Below are 25632 nucleotides of genomic sequence, written 5' to 3' on the forward strand. Positions count from 1 at the left end.
CGCTGCTTCGTTGTCCGACGGAAAGACTCGGCGGTCAGAAACGGACACTCTACAGATTCTCTAGCTACTCACACCGATTGGCATTCAAAATAAGCAAAATTGACTCTCTGAGGGTCTATCAATTTTCTTCGCATTAACCGACCGATACGAACAACCTCGAAATATCTCGATAAAATTCAGTCGGGGGTAGCGCATAAAATGATTAGCTACGATTTACGACGTGGAAAAATGTTCGTTTCCTCTGCCCCCGCCGATTTTTCATTTCACGCGGCTTGTTGCGGATTACATCAATCCCGTTCACGGTAACAAGAAAAATCATCATCCTCGATTTTGCCGATATTATTCGATACCTTGACGTTTTAATGGATCGGCCGTACGTCGACGGCTGTCAACGGCCACCGTAAGGAAGTCCATCGACAGGACATTTTACGCAACGCGGCTGACAAGATTGGAATTAAACGAACTGCCTTTAATCCGTTGCTCTACAAGCCAGTTCATAAAGATTCGGATTTCCATAAAAGTCCGCGGCTCGGCTACCAAAAGCCGAACGAACGACAATTCCCTCGGAAATCCCGGATAATTAAAACCTTTCGCTTCGTTAACGCCTCGGACGACGTCGTCTCCAGGGTTTCTGGACAGGTCCGTGTAGTCTCCATGCCCCATATACGGTCGAATCACCTATTATGAAACAACGCCGCAATTGTAACAATTTCGCCGCAATTTCTCGAAACAGTAGCACAAAAGCGCAATAAAAAGCGGACACACCGTACGAAAGTGGATGTTAAAATTTTTACCCATATTTTCGAACGTTCCTCGTTATGAATTCCCTCGCATAAACACTGTTATGCAAACAATCGGCCGTAAACAATAATGTTTATTCCGTGTTTCTATGCGAGAACACACTGTTCTTGTGCACTTTAATTTTCTCATTGCCCCGATTTATGGAACACGTGAAAACGGCGCTGCATAATAGGTACACGCTCGTTCCTAATTCGTATTCGTACTAGATAAATAATTTTTAAATTAATTACGTTATCTAGAAACACCGGTGCATCGAACAGTAGTATAAATATTCATTCGTAGCACTTCTCGGTTCTAATAAAATCGACGATAATCTTGTAGTCACTGTAAAGCGTTCTGTAATGGGTAGGGGAGAACTACCACGAATGCGACACGTATCGAATTGGACATTACCATAAAAAAAAGTTATAAATCCATCTGTAATAAATTTATGCTTATGTATAACTGTGTTATACGTATCTAATCACACGTAATTTAACGTCGTTATTATTTAATATAGTAACTAGGTTAGAGAATTAATATTCTTTATTTATCCCTTTCCTCGTTACGTTGTATTCAGTATCGTTATTTGAGCTTTATTTATTGCATTCGATCAGATTTTTCTTATTGTAGTAATTAAAGGAATTACATTCTTAATGCTGTTACCAAGTTTATGAATGGGACACAGAATATAGGTCTGTGGATAGGGGATCGATTAGAAATGCGGTATAAAGATTGTGTTGACTTGGTTTGTCTATCACGTTATTAACTTTTAAGATATTTCCCTTAATTTCGTTCAGTTTTTTTTTTAACGAAAGAAGATTTAGTCTACTTATAAAATGAATGCCTAAGAATTAGGTTTATATCGTTACAATGCCCCATTCACGAATACACCTGTCCTATTTAATTAATGATCAGTATAAAATGCACTTTCTAAATTAAGGAAGAAATTCATTGACCCTACTGGTCCTCATAGTAAATAACTAATTTATTGTTTTAACCTAGAATTAGGTATCGCGTTCAATTTCTTTATTATCACGTCATAAATCAACCCACTCACAGCAGCGCTGCTCCGCTGATCTGCTTCGAATAGGTTTGCAATTACAGAAGCAAGCCGACTCGCAGCCCTCGAAAGCCGCGACTCCTCGTGATTAGTATGTTTCCAGGATAATAAGAGCTATTACCTTACGCACCGGAAACGTTCTCCTAGCCGCGAGTAACCGATCGCGCTCGGGCAGGTGCGTACCCGCGGGCATTCGAGGGTCTCGGAACATCGCCGGATTAAGAATGCAAATTGCGCGGTTCCCGGGGCTCGCGAGGCCCGCCATCTTTTTTTTCCAATGGCGTAGAAGCCAAAGGTGGGGTCGAGGAATTCCTGTATTTCGAGCCCGAGCCCGAAATCCGGTTCCCCCGAGCCGGATATAGGATATGCGAGGCGCGTAGCCGATGCGCGCGGAACCGAGAGGCGTAAAGAGGAATATGTAAGGAGGAACGGAGAGGAACGGCGCGGACCGAGGCGCACAGCTGCGAGGATTATATTCCTCTCGGGGCGAGCAATTTTTCCTCGCGAGCGTGCCGCGTAATCGAGATGTAACTAACCCCCTACCTCCCTGGAGGCTGACATCTGCGACATCTCGCATCGACCTCGAGACTCGTTCTTCTTACTGTTCTTCTTCCTCCTCTTCTTCTTACTGCTCTTCTTCCTCCTATTCCTCTTCTACTTCTTCTTCTTTCACTTTGTCGCCGACGTCTTCGTCTCCGTCTTGCTCTGCTTCTTCTTCTTCTTCTTCGTCTCGGTACCCTTGTTTCGCTTCCGTTCCTGGCCACCTCGGGAATTAATTAAAAGCGATTCGCTTGCGACGGGCTTGACCTTTCCGCGTCCAATTTCGCCCCTGGATATAAAGGGGTCGTGGTCTTCGAGCCTCGGTATTCACGCGAATCGACGGAGCTGAAGATGTTGCTTGCTCCTGGCCCGGGGAAGTTGAAGTTCCCCCCCCCCCCCCCGGGGGGGGGGGGGGCTGAGAATTTGAAATCTTCAGGGCTTCAATTGCGACTGGGATACACGGAGTTCCTACGAAGTTACTACGAATTCTCTACGAATTGTCTACGAATTTTCTACGAATTGTCTATGAATTTTCGGGGATCTTTGGTTTCTGTTGATTACTTCAAATTATAAGACTTTCTCTATTTATGATACAATGACCAGATCGAAGATTTAACTAGCTAACTGCTTCTAACGAGTACGTCGTCGTAATACGAAACCTTGTCATTTTATCAACCATCGTCATCTTATTTTATATATGTTAAATTATATAAAATTTTAAATTATATTATCGTCATATATTTTAAATTATACATTTTACAAAATTATGGTATTTAAACGAAATGGGAAGGAAATTAAACGCATGCAGTCTATAATTAACGTAACTTGCACACTTTCCAAAGAGATTGTCTCGCAATCGGCTAACTGGTTAATTATTGGATCGCGTGTTAATGGCACAGTAAAAACGGTATATCGATCATTTTTATCAACGCTTCTGGTTTAATGTTTCTGTTAATTTTGAAGCAATTGATAAATTAGATAAACTCGTTGCCACGATGTCGAGAGGCCTATGATTTCCAGGGGAGTACTTAAAACCTGAAACTCTAATGCTAATCACTTAAACGGTTTTAAGTTTATCCTGTGCTCGTGAGCATCGTTCCTGATGACACAATTCTTTTCTCATTATACTTATCGTTACTACACCTTGTTATAGATAACGTTAAGTTAATAGCCCTGGCGATAAACGGAATATCCTGTGGAAAGGGAATAATCCGTCAGGAATGTTATTTTCCACGAGTAACAGATGGCACCACGAGCCATAAAATCGAAGCGTCTTCCACGTTCTTCAAGAAATACGCGTTTTCTATAGCACTTTCAATATCTATAATCAACCAAGGAATTACACCTTTCAATATTTTCTAAAATCTGTGTCGTTTCTTAATTTTGAAAACGTAAATCCAAATAATTAAATTTCTTCATTAAGACATTCAAACTTGTAACTCAAATATTAATTAAACACACGGAGTGTTTGTTAAATTTTTAGATCGACATTTTTTATCTATTCGACAGGTGTCACAGTCGACGACAGTAAGATCAAAGCAGCAGCAGGATCATTCTAAAGCCACGATTAATTCCTCCTTTGTTTCCCATTGTCGCATTTAACGTGCCTTAAATCTTCAGCCGTCTGTATCTCGGGCACCCGAACATTTCTACAGCCGTTAAATTTGATGCAACAATTTACGATGCCACCGCGCAGACACAATCGTCGAAACCATAAAAGAAGTGCTAAAGAGAACGGATAATACTTGTACGAGTTTGCAACGAGTTACTTCGGTTCCATCCAGCTAACGAGCGGCACTATTAGAAATTAATTAACACCGCATGGAAACCTTGATATACCGGCATCATCGTCGTCATTGTTTCGGAACCCTGACAAACCTTGTGTCCGACCGTCGGCATTCATCTTTTCTTCCATTTATCCGACTAATTATTCCCGCAATTAACTCGCGGCGGTAATCGCCGCGCCAGCATCGGGCACATTGTATCAACGTTAATTGCCCGTTAAGATGCATCTGATCGTTTGCGTTTATCCGGGAGGTTTGCAGCGTTTATGACCAAAAAACTACCCTGTTAACAGGTCGGCTCTATCGCGCCGGTAGACAACCGGCCGGCCGGTTACTCTTAAACTTTTATGGGCCCTAACGTTCTGTTATTCAGTAACAAACGGCTGGAATCGCTGGACGTTAAAGAAGTTCATAAACCATACCCCTAAGGAGCGAAGTGCGAGGAATAAAAATCTAGACCCGGTAGCTGCCTGATGGCCCATGCTAAGGATTTAACGCGTTTATGACAGAAAAGTGAACAGCTGGAACTCGAAACTGATTCAAGGTTAACGGACCAGGAACGCGGTCGTATCGTCGCTACGATTATACTAAAAGTCGACTGCCTCCTTCGATCGACGGACTTTTTGTTTTATCCCGTGATAGAATAAGAAAGCAATTTGTGGATCGACGGATTAAAATATTTATAACCTACGGTACTATGGACACGCTATTTCTGGGTCGTCCTCGTGGCACTTTCTATTCCCCGTTGGAAACATCTAACAGGCTCATCTTCCAAAATCTCTAGATGTCATTCGAGTTCTCCAGCTTCTCTTTAGGAAAGTTTCGTTAGCAGCAGGTGCTCATTAACCGCCATCGAAGCCTCGTAACACCGCGATAGCGTTCGATTATTCCGCGGCTAGCCTCGCCTATCGACTCCTCCAACGACTTCGCTGTAATTTGTCAACGAATAACGAGCTGGTAGACTATCTGACGACCCTTGCGACTCGTATTGAGACGTTGGACCACCTGGTAGTAGACGCGAATAGGTGTTCTCTATCTAGTGATGAAATTTTGCAGCGAGTGCTGATATAAGGAGCGATTTATTTATTTAGCCATTTGCCAATTCAACGATAAATAACTAGGCGAAGAAAATTGTAAAACATTCGAACTTAATTCTTTATAGTAAAAGTTATTTTTACTGGAAATCTGTAACACGTTTTTTGATCTACAGCATTATTTCATGTGATTTTGACAGAATAATTGCGCTTGTCACAGTATTTTAGATAGAAATTAATTTGATACAATCTATCCTACTTTAATATGGTTATATAAATTATAAAATATTACTTAAATGTTTTACTTAAATATTAGAGTATCAATTTAAAAAGTCACTAACACTGTTTTCAATTTTTAATTCGCATACTTAGAAATTGCTTTTACTTTTACTTTTAATTTTGTGCTTTTACTTTAAAAATTGAATAGTTTTTCATTCCTACCCTATTGTTCACAAGTTGTAAGAATATAGAACTAATTCTCCATTTTTATATGTATGTACATACTACCATGTATCATGAAATTCATTTCGAAACATGGTCTAACAATTTCCGGTGGCGCCTCGTAGTCGCCGTCCGAGTGCAAAGGGTTAATTTACTAATGCAACGACACAATGCACCCAGCGAACAATGGCCGTCCTTCGGAGACGACAAGTGCGAACTCCGAACAATAGGTAGTTACCTCCCGAGGATGACGAAGTCAACCCCGCGAGCATCGATCATCCTCGAAGGGCGACGGAGCGTCACCGAAGCGAAAATCTCGCGGACTCGCCGGGAGAACATTCCGTATTCGATCCCCGTGTTCCGTTGCACTTTCGCTTTTTCCCAATTACGTCGAACGCAGCACGCGTTGCAACCCTAAGCGGGCCAGCCATCTCGGTAGCAAGATGAAGACCGATCTTCGCGTTTCGCGCACGCACGCGGTTCTCATGCGATCGTTCCGCGAATGAATATTTCATCTCACGGAGGCATGCACTATCCACGGAGGGAACAACGGTGGAACAAATTACCAGCAACGCGTTCCCCGTCCAACAACGATCCGCGCCGTTTAACATTCTCCGCGGACTCGTGTTAACACGGCTAAACAACTCGCGGGTGTTATCTCGGCCGCTCGAACCGCTATTTATGGATCGGATAGCCGCTGCCAAGGAGTATTGCACCCATAAACCACCGTCCAGACTATCTCGCTGACAGAATATAAGTAATAAGGGAACGTTAATTAACGATCCTTCGCGTTCTCAGCGATAAAGATCGCCGGAGGCTGCGATCCGATGCAACAATGAAACGCGTCCCTTCCCCCGTGCACGCCTGTGTCCGTCTCTCTCGCTGATGAATAATCCATTTAGGATTTTATGGTCACGCCGTTTGCGTGCGCCGAGCGAATCTGAGCCGCGTGGTCGCCGGAGGCGGGAATTTACGCGTCAATTAAACCCGCGGTATCTGATTTTTGAACGAGCCGCGAGTTTCGCGCCGGGGGGATCGCGATACCCGACCAACTTCGCTCCGTGCTTCATCGATTATCAAAACGGAAAATCGTGGAAAGCCTTAACGAGAAACTGGGGAAACGTGTCTACGTTTCGTCATTTTTACGCGCGGCTCGCGGTGAAAAATATGACGGAAGCTTAACTGGATCTGGAAATTCAGGCCGTTTCTCACACAAGTTTATGCCTGCTCTACACAAGTTGCTCTTTCCACCCGCGCAGTTTGTGTAAAAAAGCACGAGAAATTGCGGAAGCTTAACCCCTGTAACGTCGCGCAACGATGGTATATTGGCTGCGCTCGTCGCGGCGCTGTTCCTTTAATATTTTTAATATATAACGTTCTTAGTTCTTAACTTACGCTTTGACTTTTCTTATTATAGCGTGTTAACAAATTCGTATAGTTTTTTTTTCTGGAACTTTGCCAAAGTACCGTGCATAACCCCTTTTCTTTATTTTTTTCTCTAATTTAAATAATAAGAGAAAATTACAAGAGAGTATTTTGTGTCCTGGAAAACAACAATTTAACAAGGAAATTTGCTTCGAAAAGGGTCGTCAGTAATGGAAGGACATCTCTGAGATGGGCTTTAACAAAAGAAATTTTCGTTGAATTTTTATTTGCTATTTTGACGGTTCTTGAATTCTATTTTGAAGAGGATAGTATTAAAGTAATCGCGGCGAGGGTATCGAAGGTAGCCGAGGAACACCGAAGACCGCAATAAAGAAGGTCGGAACTAATAACGGGTTGAATTAGGGTTGAGCTATGCCGGGTATTCCGTGCTAAAGGAATTCTTTTCACCGCGAGGGTCGCGCAAGGCTTCTTTTTAACAGGAGATTGCCCCGACCCGCGTCGCCGTCCCTTTGACTGAGCCAGGCTACGAGCAAAATATGAGGCTAATTTTTTTTGTTTGCCTACCCGAGGTCCCTCAATAATGCTTCAACCCCTTTGGAACCGAACAAGGAAGACGGGGCAATTTCCGTGAACGAGCCAACATTTTTATTACACGCTGTCCGCGGGGCACAGCGAGACAATGGTTCCGGCCGTCGACTGTTTCAGCTGTCGGGATAAACAAGCGCAGTTTCGCGCGATCACGGAATTATCGAAAACGTACGAAGCGCACTTGTGTTTTTTCGTTCTTATCCCCGTCGTTGATTCACTGGCTGGCAGATAACTAAAAAGGCTCGAGAAATCGGGCGTTATCGAACGAAAATAGCATCGGCCGCCGATAAGCTACGAGGCACTCCGGTCCGAAGAATTTCCCCCGACACGTTTCCCTCGGCACCGTAAATCGATCGCTCGACGCACCCATAGATCACCGACTGCCCGACCGGCTCCGATTTCAAGAATCGCACTCGAACGGGTAACGATCCGAGCCAGCTCGTTCCTCAAAACCCCGAAGACGTTCGAAACGTAATCACGTCCGCTTGACGGAGAGCTTACGCGCCACTTTAATCCCCGAGAGAAACGCCCGTCGGCGAACGCGCGCGCGTCTCGTAAACGCTTCGAAAGTATTCCGTGCTTCTTTATCTCGAATCTGACCGTCGTTGTGCAACATAGTATGGAACGTTGGCGGCGTAACGATGGATCGCGGCTCTTCATAAATTTTCTGTTACTTAGAAGCTGCCAAATATGAGTAGGAAACGAGTCGTTGCCGGCTATTCTTGATCGCATGGGGGTATAACTTTGTTCAATGTTGCATTCGTAGGCGAGAAGAATAGGAAATCATTTGTACGCTGTGGGGGTTTTTATGGAAATAATTTCTAGGCTGTGGGATTTTATGGCTAACTAGCTGCAGAATTTTTAAACCGAGTATCGCGAAGCTGTTGTATAATTTTTGATAGTTAATCGTAGTTTATAATTAATTGTTGGGTGCCTCAAGGAAAATCAAATAGGGTTTGCGAAATTCAAGATCTTATTTTAAACCTTTTAAACCCATTGAACCCTTTGGAGTTAACAAAATCTCTGTATAGGTCCCCTTTAATCTCTACTGTTTAAAAAGGGTGTATACTTTGATATTCTTTACAGAATTGAAAATCAAACGTATAAAATATAATTGCAGTAATCTATTCACTTTTGATAGAAACTGCTACGGCCAACTGGTCAAGAGTAACTAGATTAACAAATCTAAATCATAAAATTGTAAATGATTGTTCATAGTTTCGAAACAACAAGTATTATTATTGATCCATAACTCTTGGTGACTTCAAAAGGAAATTTGGCAAATTTTGGAGCGTATCTCTCCAAGACGATAAACGAAAGAGTGCAAGATTGATAAACCGTGCACTCTGGTCTAGAATTAAAGCCAAGTGCCTTAGCAGAGAGCATAGTTGCACGGTGAAAGCGGTCCTATTTCGGGCGGCTTATAAATACCGGTAGATTCGACAGAGAAAGATAGAGAAAGTGGGGAGGGGAACAAAAAATCGGACGTGGCGTTACGAAAGAGTGCTGTGGACCGGTCGGAAACCGGGCCGAGGAGGAACGAAAGGAGACGCCATGGCGGACGCCATGGTTCTTCTCTAGAGAAAACGTGATTCGGCACACGGCTGGACCATTCGGCTTCCAACACCGTACTGATTTGTGCCGCCATCTAGCAGCAAGTAGGCCAACCTCTTAGCCGAGGCTCTGTCACACGAGGCGGCGCTTCCGCACATGGCCAATCCAACCCCCCCGATCGATCGAAACATCCCTCGGGGGAACCCCCCCTCGCGCGCGCGCTGGCTACCCCCTCGGACCGAATGTCCCTTCGACCCTTTCGTCGCGATGTATCGTGGGAACTTTCCCGGAATTGTCAGACGATATTTATGCCAGCACGAATTTTCCATGACGAAATTGCAACCCCCCCTAGAAGCTCCGGACAATTCTGTTCTTCCATCTATTCTTGGCTGAATTAATCAACGCTGCGCACAAACAAGGAACAAAATTAAAAAGTTCTAGTTTCTACATTTTTCTTTATTTTTTGATATCAGAATTTTCTGTTTGTAGTCATTGCGTTCGAGACCCATTGGAATTATGTTCCTGTATTTTAGTTTATGGAATGGCCGAGAGAAATTTGCATTACTTATGGGTACATGTGTTTTTATGTAAATCGACGGGAGGGATGTAAAAGAATTTTTATTGGCACGAGGGTTGAAGAGCGCGTTTCCAGTGAGAATAAATTAAAAATAAATAAAATGTAGTTGCGTCCATTCAGAAATTAATGAAAATATTCATTTTTGAGTTATAATTGCAAGGGAGAATTTCCTTTCAAATAATTCCAGAGAGAATTATTCTCAGAGAAATTTTTATCTTCACAAGGGTTGGAAAATCCATTAAGTTCCAATTAAATTAAAACTCTTAACAATGATTCCTAAATTCCTCTAACTAATATAAATATTTATATCTTATTAATCTGGTATTAAGAGGGAGGAGTTCTTATTAAATTCGGGATGGTGGAAAGTTCGTAGGGCCACTGTCCGTTTCGCGAACGTTTCACTTTAGGTTCGGACAATCTTGCCCCATAAATGCATAAAATCCGCAACGCGTCGATTACAGAGACGGGAAGGGTCGATGGAATTTTTCGAGGAAATTGACGGTCCCTATTTTTCTTCCACGGACGTGCCCGGAAGCGGGTAATACACCGGCGAATGAAGATTAGAAGCGAGTTCGCCGAAAGGAGTTGCAGGCGAGAACTACTTCCGTAGTTCCGAGTTCCCGCGATGTTGAAGGTGCGCGTCGAGGTATGAGTCCTCGAAGATCGACGAAATTTTTCCCCGGAAATTGGACTCTCCTCTTTCCCGGATGAACGTGCCCGGAAGCTGATAATATTCGGCTCGAATGAAGATTAGAAGGAAGTCTGGGGAGAGCTCGCAGATCGCAAGAGAACTCTGCAGAAAGAGAAAGAGGGAGAAAGAGAGAGAGAGAGAGAAAAGAGAAGCTGCGGCAAGAAATTGCGGCCTTCAGTTTTAGTGGATTTTAAACTGCCGTTTAATTTTGTTGTGTTTAAACGTGTTTCGTTCGAGCGTGTTGCGTTTAAACGCGTTGCTCGCGCTTCTGCACCGAAACGAAGCTTACGTTTAATTCGGTCATTCTAACGAGCCTCCGTATTGTCGACCGCTCGTCGCGCCGCTGTAAACCGCCTAATAGAGGATAAATTATGCACGCGGCGCAATGGATAGTTGGTTCAATGAATATTTCAATACGCAATGTCTCCGGTTCGTATAAACTGCGTCCTCTCTTGGGAAGGAACATCGCGCGGAATTGCGTAAACGTGACTCGGGCCAAGTACTACTTCATATTGTACGAACTATATATCTCTCTCTCTCTCTCTCTCTGAAAATTCGGGACCTGGCGGCTGGTCAAGACAGCAAGGGGCAAGACTAAAAACTGCTGCAAAATTTCTACGCCCGAATATACTCGTAGCTGACAAAAACATTCTTTGAGATAATAATTTTTCTAAGATTCAAGCTTTCGTAACCTCTTTAACTGCCACTGTTTAGAATTCTAAATCCATTCTAGTTTCGAATCATTCAAAAGGAATCTTTCAATTTATTTTGCAACAAATTCCACGTTCGAACCTTGGGCATTCTTCAATATTGTGTTCGCTTTTCTTAACTCTTATGATTATTATTAGTACAGCTGCTTCGGTGAATCACGTAAAGATAGAGATTCTAGACGGATGCTTCACTAGTTTTCGTTCTTCATGTGTATGGTAAGAGGATGCATTCTTTGGATGAGGATTGAGAAATGCTTAATTCTTTAGTTTAGTTTCTGCATTAAATATCAGGTGGCTCTATTGAAATTATTGTCGCTTGACCGATTACTTTGACTATGTCTTTGCTTTGTGTTCGAGAATAATTAATTTCATATTCATACTATATTTTGCTATTCTCTTAAATTATTTAAAGTTTAGTAAGCAAATTTAATATATCGTATTCGATAAATATAAATTAATTATACCAGAAAACAAATCAAAATCTCAGTCGCTCTTGAACCATGATAACTAATATAAATATAAAGAATAAAATTGCTGATTCGAAATGGTACCCCGACGAAATTATTTCAATAATTAAAAATCGAAGCATATTAGAGCAACGAGGAATGATTGTTATCTTAGATGGTCTCAATTTTCGAATGAAAAATCAGCCAGGAAATCGAGGGAAAAGAGAATTCGGCTGGTGCGGCAGGTCCGAGCGTCTGGGAGCGAGTCCCAGGAGGAGGATTCCGCGTCGGGTAACATGGACACGAGGGATCGATACTGGCTGCCTCCCCGACACCTCCATCCCCGAAGCTGGGCCATCCTAGGGGTCGGGCAGGGGTTGTCGGGGCGCGACCGACCGGTCTCGACTGGTTGACCCGTCTCGCTGCGTCTCAACCCACTTCACCCCGTTCCCATCACCCCCCCACGCGTTCAGCAGAAAACCCCGTCACCCCCCTGGCCTCGTCTCCGTCACCCTGGCCAGCTTCCCTGAAAACTAACTAGAGAGTCCGTCCAAAGATGGCGCCACGCGCACCGACCGGCCGAGAGAAGTTTTCTCGCCGGCTGATCAATAAGCAGCCCTTCGGCCCGAGGGTTGGTTGGGCGTCGAAGACGCAGGGCCAGGGTGGTTTTTAGGACCGGCGAAATTCCCCCTTTTCTAATTGTCCGCGGCTCAATGCTTTGCGAAACTAGCCGCCGCACTTTCGGGGGACTGCACGGGGCGCCCGGTGAATTTTGAACTTGTTCGCTCGACGGTGTACTCTCTAAGCTTGACAATTTAATCAGGCTCTACGTTTGGCTCCGCTGTGCTCTTCAAGTTTCGTGGCGGTGGGGGATTAGACCGCAGGTTTAGGAGAAATATTCGCTTCGGTTGACGCGGAGACAATCTGTGATTACATCGGGCTCGTTCGCCGAGATTGTGGACACGAGGGCAGTTGAACTTCTTCGGCGGGGCAACTTCGTAGAAGTGGAAATCGTTTGCTGTACTTCGGCCGGCTCCTGAGAAAATGGGATTGGACAAAGACTGGTCTCTCTCGTACTGGGCTGTCGGGTTACTGCTGGATTAATGGACAGTCAGGCAAACTTTCGTTACCGAGCGGCATTTTTGCGAAGCCCTTTGTTTGCCATCCACGCTATGGGTGTTGCTATCGATAGAAACAATTCTGTTGTTTCTAATTGTAAAGGGTAACTGCAAAGCATCTGTACGATTTCGATAAGTTTGAAGTACAGAGATAATAATTTTAATTTTATCTGACTTTGTTTTAAAATGACAGATTTTTAGAAACCTTAACTGCGGTAGAAGATTTTAGAATGATAAAGCTCAAACGTTCTGTACATAAAAATTATTACGTCAGCTACTAGCAACAAATTATTAGAATTAAAAGCATACTGCCTGATACTAATAGTATCAAAAGGAAACATAAGAAATAAGAAATACATAAGATCTTAGAATTGTGTACTTATTAACTGGTGGATAAAATCGCTGTTGTTACAGATAAACCTACAAACTTAAATTCTTTTGAAAATGCTGTACAATCTATGGTAGACCATTTTTTAATATTGAAAACAATATAACGCGTACAGTTTTGCTAAATAATATTGCTAATGATTAAAGAATGATTACACTTGCTATTTAGTTTCTATCTCTTGCAACTGATGAAGACAATTTATATTTTGAAAGAAAATCCGCAGTCTACTTATGATTTCTAGTATCTCTCCCTCTCCTTATCACCTTCAACATACGTCATACACGCTATATTTAATCCCTACGTAAAAATTCATACGATATTCGTTCTATAATTAATACATTTCAGTGAGAACCTGACAGACCCTCTGTTCGCGTGGTTGTTGCAAATTCGGTTGGCCTCGATCAAGGGTTAATTACCGTCCCCGAGGAATGGACAGTCGTCGAGCAAAATCCTTAATTTCCCCCTCAATGTTCCATACAGATTGGCGGTCGCCCGGTTACTATTCAAGATCGCGGATTCTGCCCGTATCCCCGATCGATTTTATAAATCGCCTCAATAAAATCACCGGCATCGAAAAATCTTAATCGCGTGGCTCGCATAAATACTTATAAGCCTCGGCAGCCGGCGATGGTGAGCAGACGCGATGAGTTCGTTAGGTTCGGAACTGCTTGGCCGCGTTATGAACAAGTCTTTTTATGAACTACCCGCTCGACGACCGATCCGTCCGATAAAGCTTCGCGATCAACGGGGTGGGACACGGGGAGAGGACGTTTTAATATAACGTGCCCGTTGATCTGCACATGGCGCCGCGAGCTGCGTCGACGCGGGCCCGCTGTTCACTCGTGAAACGGAACAAGAAGAACAAGGGGACGGCTCTCAAGATGGCGGATAACGGGGGGCTGCGCCGTTCGTCCGGCCTCCGCGCCCCAAGGTACCGTCGCCGCGACGGTTAACCGGTTAATCCATTCGAACCGGTCGCCGCGATACCGGTGAACCCGGTTCAATTACGATTCGTCCGACTATCGAACGGGAATATATGGTATCGAGCCGCAGAACCTGTTGTCTTCGTTTCTTTTTTTTTTTCGCGGCTTATGGCACACGGTTGCCGCCGTCTGCCCCCTTTCTGCTCGATATTATCGAGCCACTTACGCGCCGACCATTTTCTCGGAGGGCCACGGAATTTTAATTGAACGGAGGCGAACTTGAGGGAAACGGCCCGGCGGGCACTGTTTCAGGGGATCGCGGAGTTTGGATAGGACCTGGGTTGATTGCGATCGGTCGACCGACTTTAACAATAGGTTTACGGAAGGCGCTCTAATGACGGGTCGGTCATTTTTTCATTTACGATTATTCAAACTGTAAAGATACGATTATGATATATGTGCTACTTGCGACAAATTGTCGACTCGTTAAATATTAGAATAAATGTCTTACTGTTACTTTTATAAGGTGATATAGAACAGCTGCTTTTAATGCTCTGTAAATCTAGTGTCAAAATTCAAAGATTTAGTGGTACCTGACAGCAGTGACATCGATAAATTCGTCGATCATCGTATTTAAATAATGACAGAAGTGAAGGGAAGCGGTGAATCGTTCAAGCTCTGACTGTAATAAATTTCTTTAGCGACAGCAAAATGATGGCTTGTATAAGTGGCTTCGTAGGATAAAATTCTACCCCATTAGAAACCTGCAAATATTTGTGTAGGCTCTATATTTAGAAATAATTGTTCCTAATAAGATTGGCATACTTTCAAATAAAATATAATATATTTGTTGCCAGGTTACGGATTTTATGCTTTTGTAACAAAAGGTGGAACATGTAACAATCAAAAGATATAAAATCTTTAAGAATGAAAGAAAAGAAACTTTCATTTTACTTCACATCATTGAAATCCAGGTAGATAATTTTCATTCTGCATAAAAATCAGCGGTTTATTTATTATCTACTTGATTATGTATTTTGTTCATTTATTCGAATGACGAAGCAGCAATACGAATAGAAATATTACGCATGGAGTAGAAAAATCCTGCCAGAAGTTCTTACAGATTAATTGTACTCAGCTCTTTTTCACTCGAAGCAGTAAATGAATTTTATACTCTTAATTCAAGAGTCATCTACAAAAGATTGTCTTGTCAATTACACGAATAAAGTCTAATCAAAATGCAGTAAAATTTTAGAAACGAATATTCGCATAAACACGTGCACGCGCCATCATAAAATCATCAGAAACGTTTGCTCTCACGGTGCATCGAATCAAGTCCAAGTTAATGTAACATCAACCGTATCAAATCCGTCGATGCTATAAGCCAATCTATAAGTTAGAAGAAGCCCCCTCTATCCAGCCACAGAGGTTAACGAAACGAACGGTGACAAGCTAATTACTCGGCAAGTAGGTAACGCGAACCTCGACCGACCAGCGAAATAATTGAAACGTCAGCTGCGCCGGTGCACAATAATCACCGTAACTCTGAAAACCCCATGGACCAATAGGAAAGCAGCGCGATCGTTCCGCGACGAAAAAGTTTGATCAAGAAAGCGCTGCCCGCCGATTTGCATAGAAATGCATCGACGCATACCGAATAATAAATTGAGTGTTCACCGTAGACGTGAAAAAAAGCGGGAGAGACCACCGGAGGCCCCATTAACGGCGCGGTCGAGAAATTAAATCGTAGATTGGACCCAGTTATAATTTATCGCATTAAGAATGCAAGATGAATAATCCGGATGGATTCTGGGAACGGGCCGCGTAAGTGGATCCGGCGTTGATCCGCGATTAAAGGGAACGCCGGTGTCCGATTGACGGTGGATCGGCGTTCACGGCAGCCAGCACGCATAATTCCGGTAATAGGCGTAATAAGAAAAGAGCGTAAGCTCGTCGCGGAGACGAAGAAACCCGGGATCGACGTGGTCGGGCCGAGGGGGCGGGGGGTAGGAGAGATCGCTGGGAAGAGGAGAGCCGCTCGACGACAAGGTAGGGGGTTGAGTTCTGCTGTTGCGAGAGTTTCATTGGTCGGAGATAGCAGAAGGTTGCCGGAGTCAACTGAAATGCTGATTTTCTCCATCTTTTCCGCGCGCAGTTCCCTCGGCGATACTATAAAATACTCCAACAGGATAAACTCGATGGGAAATTCGGATTAACCCGCATCGGGGAAGGTTGCAACGCCGAATCATCTTTATTCGACATAGATAGCCGACTCGCTGTCAGTTTATTTCCATTTCCATGCCGGTCGCGCGAGATGTCCTCCCCCTTTCGGAAAACTTATTTCCTCGGGACGCGACCTGTTCCCCACGATAACCACTGGTAGCAATAAAATCCGCATTATTTTCCGAACAGTGGTAGCAGTCGAAAATTGTTAAGCTACTTTGTTCGAATCGTTTTTACTCCACTTAATTTATTAAGCTGCCGTATATCAAATGTCCGATTACCTGTAAACGTTTGTCTCCCGGCTTACACCTACGCTGTCGCTTATGGTAAGAAGGCGACATAGGACAGTCGTGTTTACGCGATTACGCGTGTCGATGATATTTCCACGTCTGAATCGAGTCCAGCCCGGCCATAAATTCGGCCCGGTATCGAAAGGTCGACGAACGACCGTCTAATTATAAAATGCTGACGGAGCCGCGAATAAATTACCGAAGAGTAAGCGAGATCCAGCGCACGCGGCGTCCCGATCGAAAATACGACATTGCGCGCGGGTTGTCCTTTAAATCGAGGGATTTGTATTCGCACGAGAATTCGGCGAATGCGTTCCGCCGAGTCCCACGGGCGTTCGGAGACTCGCAGGCCAGGCTGCACAGATTCTGGTCCAGTAAAGCCGAACCAGTAATTGCGTCGATCGGCGACGTTCGCGCAAAACTTCGTCGCCGCGGAGCCTCCTAATGAGGGAAAAAGGAGCCTGGTGGAACCGACCGATAAATTCCAGTCGACCGTCGGAGAAAGCCATCGCCGTGAATTCAGCCGGGAAGAAGACAGCGCACGAAGAAAAGTATTTAGAAAAGGATCCTCCCGCGGAGATAGCGGACAATCTCGCTGATAAACGACGGTTCCGTCCTAGGGTCTTCGCGCAAAATAGTATACGGTTTATTTCTGTATTTGACCTACTCTCCTCCGATCAAATATCTAAATATTCAAACAACCAAATATCGTCGCGGCAGACGTCGGCTCCGGTGACCCAGTTCGCAGGGTTCGTGGACGCCTCTAATTTCGATAGAGGACGCGATCGTGGAAGGTACGGAACATGGAAAACTGCGAGAATGCTGCTGCGAGTGACGGAGAACCGGCTGCGGCAGATTGGCCGGCGATAAGTGAAGGATGCCAGGGACGAAGCACGATTTCATTGGCCCCAGGTGTTCTTCCATTCGATGTCATCCTTTTCGGAAGCGAGAGCTTAGTTTTTAACTGACGGTTTGGGCTAAGCTGCTCTAGGTGGGTCTGTGACCCATTTCTGGTCTAGATTTTGAGGATAAAAATGGTCGAAGTACCATTTTTAACGTAGGGTCTCTGAATTAATATTTTAGGAATAAATATTATTAAATTGTCAAGTACAGGGATATCTAATTCTTAATAATAAAAAATTGCAGAAGGTTGAATCGCATTGTCCATTTTTCCTTTAGAATTTAGTACATTTATGACAGGTGTTAATGTTTTAAGATTGCGAGCAAAACGGTGAGAATTTCAGATTTAATATTATCGAACCCTGAACTAATGGTTGAAATAATACAATAGAGAAAGCTTAGAAAGACATTAATTCACAATGATGACTTAAAAGAGTTTCAGTGTTACGATTCCTAATTGGAGATACATATCATAGTCTGCAATTTATCTGAACAAAGAATCATCGTCCACAATCACGATACATCATAGATGTTTAAAAGATCGTTTTTCACAAGATCCTAGAATGTTTTAAAACCAGAACACTCAACTTCGAAAGAATACCAAACAAATGACCCATTCATCACTAAATTGTAACAACCTGCAGACCTTGTACTCTAAACTGTAGACACTTCCAGAAAGAAGATAAAAGCAAAAGGACACTTACCCGAAAGAATAATGTCCCGCGAGTTCAGAAGATGATTCAGAAAAGTTCACACAAGATCAACGTCTTATCGAGCTAACGAACGTCCACGAAAGTAGCTAACTAGATAACTAGCGAAAAGTGGCATAGATTAAGAAAAGGGCCTGGCAGGGCTCGAGAGAATGGCTGGGTTTCTACGTTCGCGAGACCCAGCCCAGCCAGAGCGACCCTAATAGATAAGCCCTGGAAGAGCAGAGCACCGTTCTCTGTCCCTAGTCAGAGGTGAATCCCATTTCTGACCCGCGTCGGTGCGCGCGACCTATACCCGCCAGAGCCCAGGTCCACCGATTTTCCATTTTGTTTACCGTGGTGTCCCCCACCTGGCCTCGCCGATCGAATCCCCTGTCCTCCTTCATCCGGGGCAGCGTTCGATGCTGCCGCCTTTCTCCCGGCGTTTCTCTCTCCTAGCTGAAAAGGAGTGTCTCCGTCCTCGTCGATTGTATCGTTGGCCGGGGCTCGTGGTTGCTCTTCAACCAGCAGCGGAAGCCAAGCTAGAACCGTGCTCCCGCGCGGCGATCCTTTTCCCACCGCTCCTGCGGGACAAGGATAACACGGCCTGGGTAGCCAATCAGAGCGACGCTGTTCTCCTGGCCGCCGATCAATGCGAAACTCCTCTGTACCGACGTGCACACACAGGGTGTATCCCGCGGCTTTGTCGGCGGCCGGCTGCGAAAACCCAGCCCAACCTCCGGTTCCTGGGCAGCGGAAGCGGCCAGCCAGCCGTGCAATCCCGAATGCATTTCTCCGCCATGCCGCTTTGCATCGGCCACCGCGGCCCTCCCGTCACGTTCCTCGACCCTTTTCTTTTTTTTTTACTCCTTGTTGCGCTCTTTTCTTCTGTCCGCTCTCTGTAATCTTCGGCTCGCAGCCATCGAAACGTGTTGGGTCAGTGATAAAATCGGACAGTCGCGTGTCTTCATTACTCGTTGCGCATTCGTTCTTTTCGTTCGTTGCTTCTTCTTTTATGAAGTCTACGTTCCACCGTGCTGATCCAATGGAGTTTCAAAGAACCGCTTTTAATTCTCCTCGATAATTCCGTGATTGTTCTTGCCGGCAAAGGACGGTTCATTTACTTCGTTGTGTGAGTATGAATTAATTTGTTTTTAAACCTTTGATCTCGAATGGTGACTCTTAGGCATTACTAAAAATATTCTATTACGTTTCAAAATAAATTTTATAACAATAGAGTTTAGATTTAAAAGAGTAGAATAAAAATACTATATCAGGAAAATTAATTCACATTTAGAGCTAAAATGATTTTGAGTGCAAAGGGTTAAAACTTTGCGATATAGAAATAGCGATGTAAGTATATCGACGATTCAAAGTGGTTCTAAATATTGTAAATATTTTTAACAAATTAAAATAATTCTAAAGAAAATCACAGTACATTTCTATCGGCTCCTCGATGATTGGATATCAATGGTTGATATCATTAGCCAGGAGAGTGTCGCGGTATCGACAGCACCAATAACAGAAGGGTCGATCCACGTCGCGAACGAACGAGGTTTGGGCGACAGCCATTACGGTTATTAGACTATAGAAAAAAGAGAGGAGTTCATCGATAGTCTGAATAGCATCATTGTGCCAGGGAGCCATCCTTCTCTGTCCACAGTATGAATGCACAATCAGATACGACGACCCTGTGTTCGAGGGCTCTGTGTGTTACTAAATAATGATCTCGCTCTACCGTGCAATTAGGAGATCAACGGCACGAAGTATATATTTATATTATTCAAAGGCGGGTTAAAAATTTCCTTCTTCCTGGATAATTACTCTAATTAACTTTTCCAGAAAACCGCTCGCAAGATTACGATCGCTGTGAGAAGCACGAGTACAGTCCTCTCGGCAAGTTAGTCAACGCACAAAACATTGCTGAAATATTCTTTTATACTGATAATTAAATATTCCCACGTTTTATTCTACGATTTTCAATTTTTATTTGGCTACATAAAATATTTTCATTACATAAAATTTTGTGTGGTTTTGGCACAAACCAAAATTTTAACGTATCTCGAAATATCAGAAGAGACATATGCAAAGTGACGAGAACATCCTTCAATGTTTAACGTTCTAAAAAAAATAGTAAAAAATTCAATTTCTTGTAATGGTTTACCAGAGGCTTTCCCCTTAATTCGAGTCACTGTACGCATATCCAGAGGCACTGTAATTTCCAGCGTGACTAGAAACGTCTGTCGAATATTTGTTCCGTATCGCTTCCCAAAGACGCCCGTCGGGAGAGAAGACATTTGATTATCGAGCCGGTCCGGCAGACATCGGCGGCCATCAAAAGTAACAATCCCGACGAGCTCGTAACTCCCGGTGTAACCGTTCCATCCTCTAAGGATGTCCAGCCTATAACTGGTTCTCCGTAAAAACCGAGGAGCAAAACCGGCGCTGGGTCTCTCTCGTGCACGGAGGACAATCGTATCAGTCAATTCGTCATATTCGAAAAATTCCGCAGTCCTCCACCGTGCCCCCTATCAAACTTTATTCCCGGGGTAATACGCAGGGGGTGCGGGGTTCGCGGGGGTGTGGGTGCTGGCGCGGCGGCGTCGTCGTTCAGTATACGTGACCTTTCCCGGCAACTGTGTATCCACCGAAATTGGATATTCGACGGGGAGCGATCGGGGGCGAGCCGGCGCGCGGGGGTGCGACGACGGTGTTCTCCCGACGCATGCGACGGAATGCATGAGAATCGGCGGCGAGGCGGCCCCCGGGGCGAATTCAATTCGCTCGGCCAAAACAAGCGCATCCATAACGCCGAAGGTTAAAACAGAGTAACCGTTTCGGCTTTCAGTTTAATTAAACCGAGTCCCGGAAGCGGCCAGAGAGGCCAGGCCGATCTCCGAGACTGTTGCCAAATGGAGGTCGGCTCCCGTAATCTCGCTGCAGAAATTTCCGACCTGGTTCTCGAACTTGACGAACCCTTTTCCTGCTACTTTTGTTCGCCGGACAAATCCATTTCTGGCCCTCGCTATACCGTTTTTCTATCAATTCTATCAATCGCACGTTTATCAATCAGCTTGGTTTTAATTTAACCGCGCCTCGATCGTGGTAATACGTTTCGAGGAATTAGTGGTGTTATTCGGCGAGTCGATGTCGCAGACGTCGAATTCTTTTGATCGAGAATTGGGCAAGATTTTATTCGGGGGGACGGATAGGAGATAAAGAGAGACGAATAAAGTTTTATTCGACGCTGTCGGCCAATCGAATAAAAATTTGTCCAGATAAAAATTCATGCGAATAAGATTTTATTCGAATTAGAATTCGTGCGAATAAAATTTTATCCGAGTAGGAATAAGCTTTTATTCGAATAGGAATAATATAAGCAATAATTTTTCATGAAGAATAATCCGAATAGATAGTCTAATTTATGGCAAATGATGAATAATCGTTGCTCGAATAAAATATTCTACTAAAAATAATTCCTTTGTGCAATTACCCCAGACAAATAATTATCGAAACATGCCTTTCTCTCAGCTTTACTTTATCGTCAATTTACCTGCTGCATTTGATTAATAATACTCAAAAAGTTAAAATGACGCATATACCATATCTTACAAAATGTATTCCACGAAATGGCGTAAAAATAAAGATTATTTATTCGCGAAGGAAGAATTTACATAATATTTCCCAGCGACGAGTAACCCGAGTCAAAACTGCTCCCGCGCCTCGAGGCGTTTCCAAAGGGCGAATTTTTTCAGCGATAGCCTACCCAAGATACGGCACAGCGATCTACATAGAAACCAGCCATTTGCCAGCCGTCGCCCGCTTCCAAGCTCCTTGACCTATCTGCCAGCAAGAGATAGTCTGCTTTCTTCCTCTCGATTGTTCCCGGATGAGAAAGCCGGGGCGCTGAAAGGAGCCGAACGCGCCGCTCCGTGCCGCCGCTGATAATCAACCCCATTAATTCCCGGGATCAATGGCACGCCTCATCTTTCCATCCCGGCCCCACCCCCGCCCGTCGGCCGTATTCTTGCGTAACTTTTTCATCCTCCGAGAACTCGGGGCTCATTTGCATCCGTAGCTTTCGGAAATTGGACCATCTTGCAGCGTCGTCCGAGAGATCCTCGAATCTTGGCTCTCGTTCACGGTGATGGGCCCTCCTATTAACTCCGGCGCGATGTTACACGCTCCTCTCCTCGTCTTTTTTTTAATAGAGCTGCCGGAAACTCTTCCAAGGACGAGCTTCTTGTCCTGGAAGCGCTTCAGTCAGTCTCCGGACTGGTTTTCGCAGCGGTCCAATCTGCCTGCTGTTCGCCAGGGCGTTTGTGATATAATTGAACGATTAATTATTGTAAAATTGCCCTTGTGGAAACAGTCGGATGTAAGTGCTGCGGGTGCCCTGGCGACGATGCATTAGACGAGACCTCAATCTTGCAAAGAAAATTTCGTATTCACCTGGCGGTTTTACAGTTCCTATGAATTATTGGTGCACTGCGGATGCTCCTGCTGGGATGTGCCCTCAGATTTGTTCGCGGTAACTAATACAACCCTTGGGCTAGATATTTTTAATTTATTTTAAGAGTTAAAGGCAGTTTAGGTAATTTTGCTATTAGCTGGAAGAACAAGAGAAGTGAAAACGAGACAATTTAAAAATTCTGTTTTCACACTGAAAATTTCATTGAAATCTCTTTACGTCATTCGAAGTAAAGTAAAATTAATTGAGGCCAAAGTTGCAACTACACGAATGTCTAAAAGTATTTTTTGTAAAAGTAGAAACCGTCTCGGCGACAAGGAAAAGAAATTGAACGAGCGAAAGCGGGTCTCCGAGCTCGACAAAGGGAGCCAATCGAGAGATGGCAATTCCCGAAAGCATTCCCTCAGAATAAAGGAGAGTCGTGTACCCGTCGAATGGAGGACTGCCAAAATTCCTGCATGTAACATCTCTCCGTGGTAACATCTCGAAAAAATGAGAGAACTTCCCCCAGGGGGAGACGGGATGTTCTGTAACTTCGTGGAAATTCCAGGATCGCCGAATGTAATTTTGAAATTGACGGAAAGCTCGAGAGATTGCCGGGTCGTGCCTGGCGCGCTGCTCGCAAGATGGAATCCGTGGGACCGTGTCAACAAACGGAATTTGCCCGATGAAAGTTCCCGACGGTGGCGCGTTTCGGTAAAAATCGCTCGCCGGCCGAGGGTGGCAACGAGGGGAAAGGGAAACAACGGGGGCGGAAGGCTTTCGTTAGAATAAACGGGAACCGCTGGTTGGTCCCCTCCCCCCAAAAAACTTCTGGTTGCTTCTTAGTCGCGGCCGAATGTTTCTTTGTTATATGTTCCCCGGGCGCTATTCGCCGTGCCCGCGCCGCCGGTCCCGCTTTATGCTTATCCAGTCAGACAGCAGTTCGGGCACAAGTCGCCGGATTACTTTGGCAATCATATCAGAAACTTCAGCGAGAAGTGGCGACCGCGGTTCGCCGAGATAGAGAACCGTTCCCCGGAGAACCTTGAATTGTCCCGCGGAAAATTTTCGAGTTTCGTGCGGAACTTGGCGATTTTATACCTTCGAATATATGTTCGGCCCGTAAAAAGAATTTTCTACCGGGGTAAGATTTCTGTAAAATACAGAAAAGTTCGTCGGAGAGCGCCGCAAAGGTTGCCCGCATATTCCCATAATTTTCTAGCCGGAAGCAATTTAATTGTTCGAGCAAATTATGCACGAAAATGTTATCCAACGTAGAACATTTTACTTCAAAATGAACCTAAATGGAATCTAGAGAAGTTCGCTGCCTTTCAACGATTTTTCCAGACAATTTTTACCAGAGCGTACGATGTATAGCAGGAAAATTTGCGTAAGTAGATCAACGGTATCGTTAATGTTAATTTCAAGGAACATTGACTCACCCATCGGACGCTGAGCCGCCGACCTTGCTCTCTCCATGGCGACGACGGTAGTTTCCACATCTGAAACAATGCAAAGCGAAAGAATAATCAGACGATTATTTAAACACCGTCTCTCGTTTTAACCTCATCGAGGATTTTAGTACGCGAATTTACATTTTGCTAAATATTTAGGAGCTTCGAGCTCCAATTTCTGCAATTTTAATCGAACGTGGTTTTTAATTATAATGCCTCCTTTGGCATTATCGATCAATTTACATCTGACACTGTTAGCCTGAACAGGCATTCACAGAAAGTATCAGACAATGTAAGTACTCGGCTGAAATATCCACAAGATGGCGTCGAACTGTGTTGCTGTAATCTTTGCAGGAATATAAGCATTTGTGTGACGTATGCGTGAAGGGTGATTGCATTTTTTAAATATTCACTTTAGTTTTGAATATTCGTTTGGAATATTCGATCAAAAAATTGAAAGGAACATCACTTTTTAATTTTTCTATCGTCCTATCCAACTGAAATTTTTTTAAAATAACTTGTTAGCCATTGTCTAGTAAACTAATCCCTTCAACATCTTAAAAAATCTTAGATCGCTTGGCTTAATTATAAAAGAAGTTATTCCGCCTTAAAGGTACAGTGGTTTCCACATCGACGGTATTATAAAACTTCGACAATAAAATAAAGTCTGCATACCATGCGAACAGAGAAACGGTTAAAAATCATACGACATAGGTGTGAGAGAGTATGAAACGCACCTGATCCCCGACCTTCCGACGAGCAAGCGACCGGCGCGTTTCGCGAATGACGAAACGAGTTCCCGGGCAAACGTGTCGAGTACAACAGAACGGGGAAAGCCCGACAGAGAGAAGAAGGTGCGGGTTTTCTAAAAGATTTGACTGGACGCGGGTTTCGGACCTTCACCGTGCTATCAGAAATCCAACCTCCCCCCTCCACCCGGCAACAAAGTATTTGCAATCGTGATCACGGATCTCTCGTCGTTCGTGAACCTCGCTTACCGTACCTATTACCTGGAACGAGCGACATTCTTCGGCCACCACTGGGACAAGGTTGTTTTTCGTGAACGCCTGGCACCGTGCTCCCAAGTATCTTAAATAGCCCCGGCTTTATACGACATCGGAACGAGCCCATCAAAAACCGACACGCAAATTACATTGTACCGTGATGTAACCACGCGTGCACTTGCGCCGGGAATGCGCCAATTGATCCTGCAACGCGATTACTTAAATTAAGGCACGTTTCCTCTCGAACTTTCCCTGAGCTGAACCCTCCAGCCGCTAATCTCTGGGCTAGATCATTTTCCGGGAAGCTTGGATTTTCAGGATTCGTCGGGATCATCTACCATGCACTCACGATTTTTTCTTTTTACCATGGACTTGCACTCGTTAATTAATAAATAAGTAAAATTAAAATCGCAAGCTCTGGTTGGAATTAAGGATCGATTTTTAATCGATTGAGATTTTAAGTTTATTTATTTCGTAATTTAATTTACTTGGCATAAGAATTTTAAGGCAATATCTGAGAGAGTTCACAATGACGCAAAATATATATCTGATATGGTGAAGTCGAAAACGTGCAAATAAAATAAAGAGGTCAGATA

General features: G+C 44.1%; 1 protein-coding gene across 12 annotated transcripts in view; it reads right to left on the reverse strand.

Moving 5' to 3' along the window:
* LOC144477212 (uncharacterized) overlaps positions 1–25632 on the reverse strand; it is a 541837-nt gene that overhangs the window by 407596 nt on the left and 108609 nt on the right. For all 12 annotated transcript variants that reach the window (XM_078194735.1, XM_078194743.1, XM_078194734.1 and 9 more), the window contains one exon: positions 24021–24080. Coding sequence is in view for 9 of the 12 variants with exons in the window: in XM_078194743.1 (XP_078050869.1) it covers positions 24021–24080 (60 nt within the window). In the remaining 3 variants the exon portion in view is untranslated. The remainder of the gene's footprint in view (positions 1–24020; positions 24081–25632) is intronic.

Source organism: Augochlora pura, chromosome 11 (genome assembly GCF_028453695.1).
Source record: "Augochlora pura isolate Apur16 chromosome 11, APUR_v2.2.1, whole genome shotgun sequence".
Lineage (NCBI taxonomy): Eukaryota > Metazoa > Arthropoda > Insecta > Hymenoptera > Halictidae > Augochlora > Augochlora pura.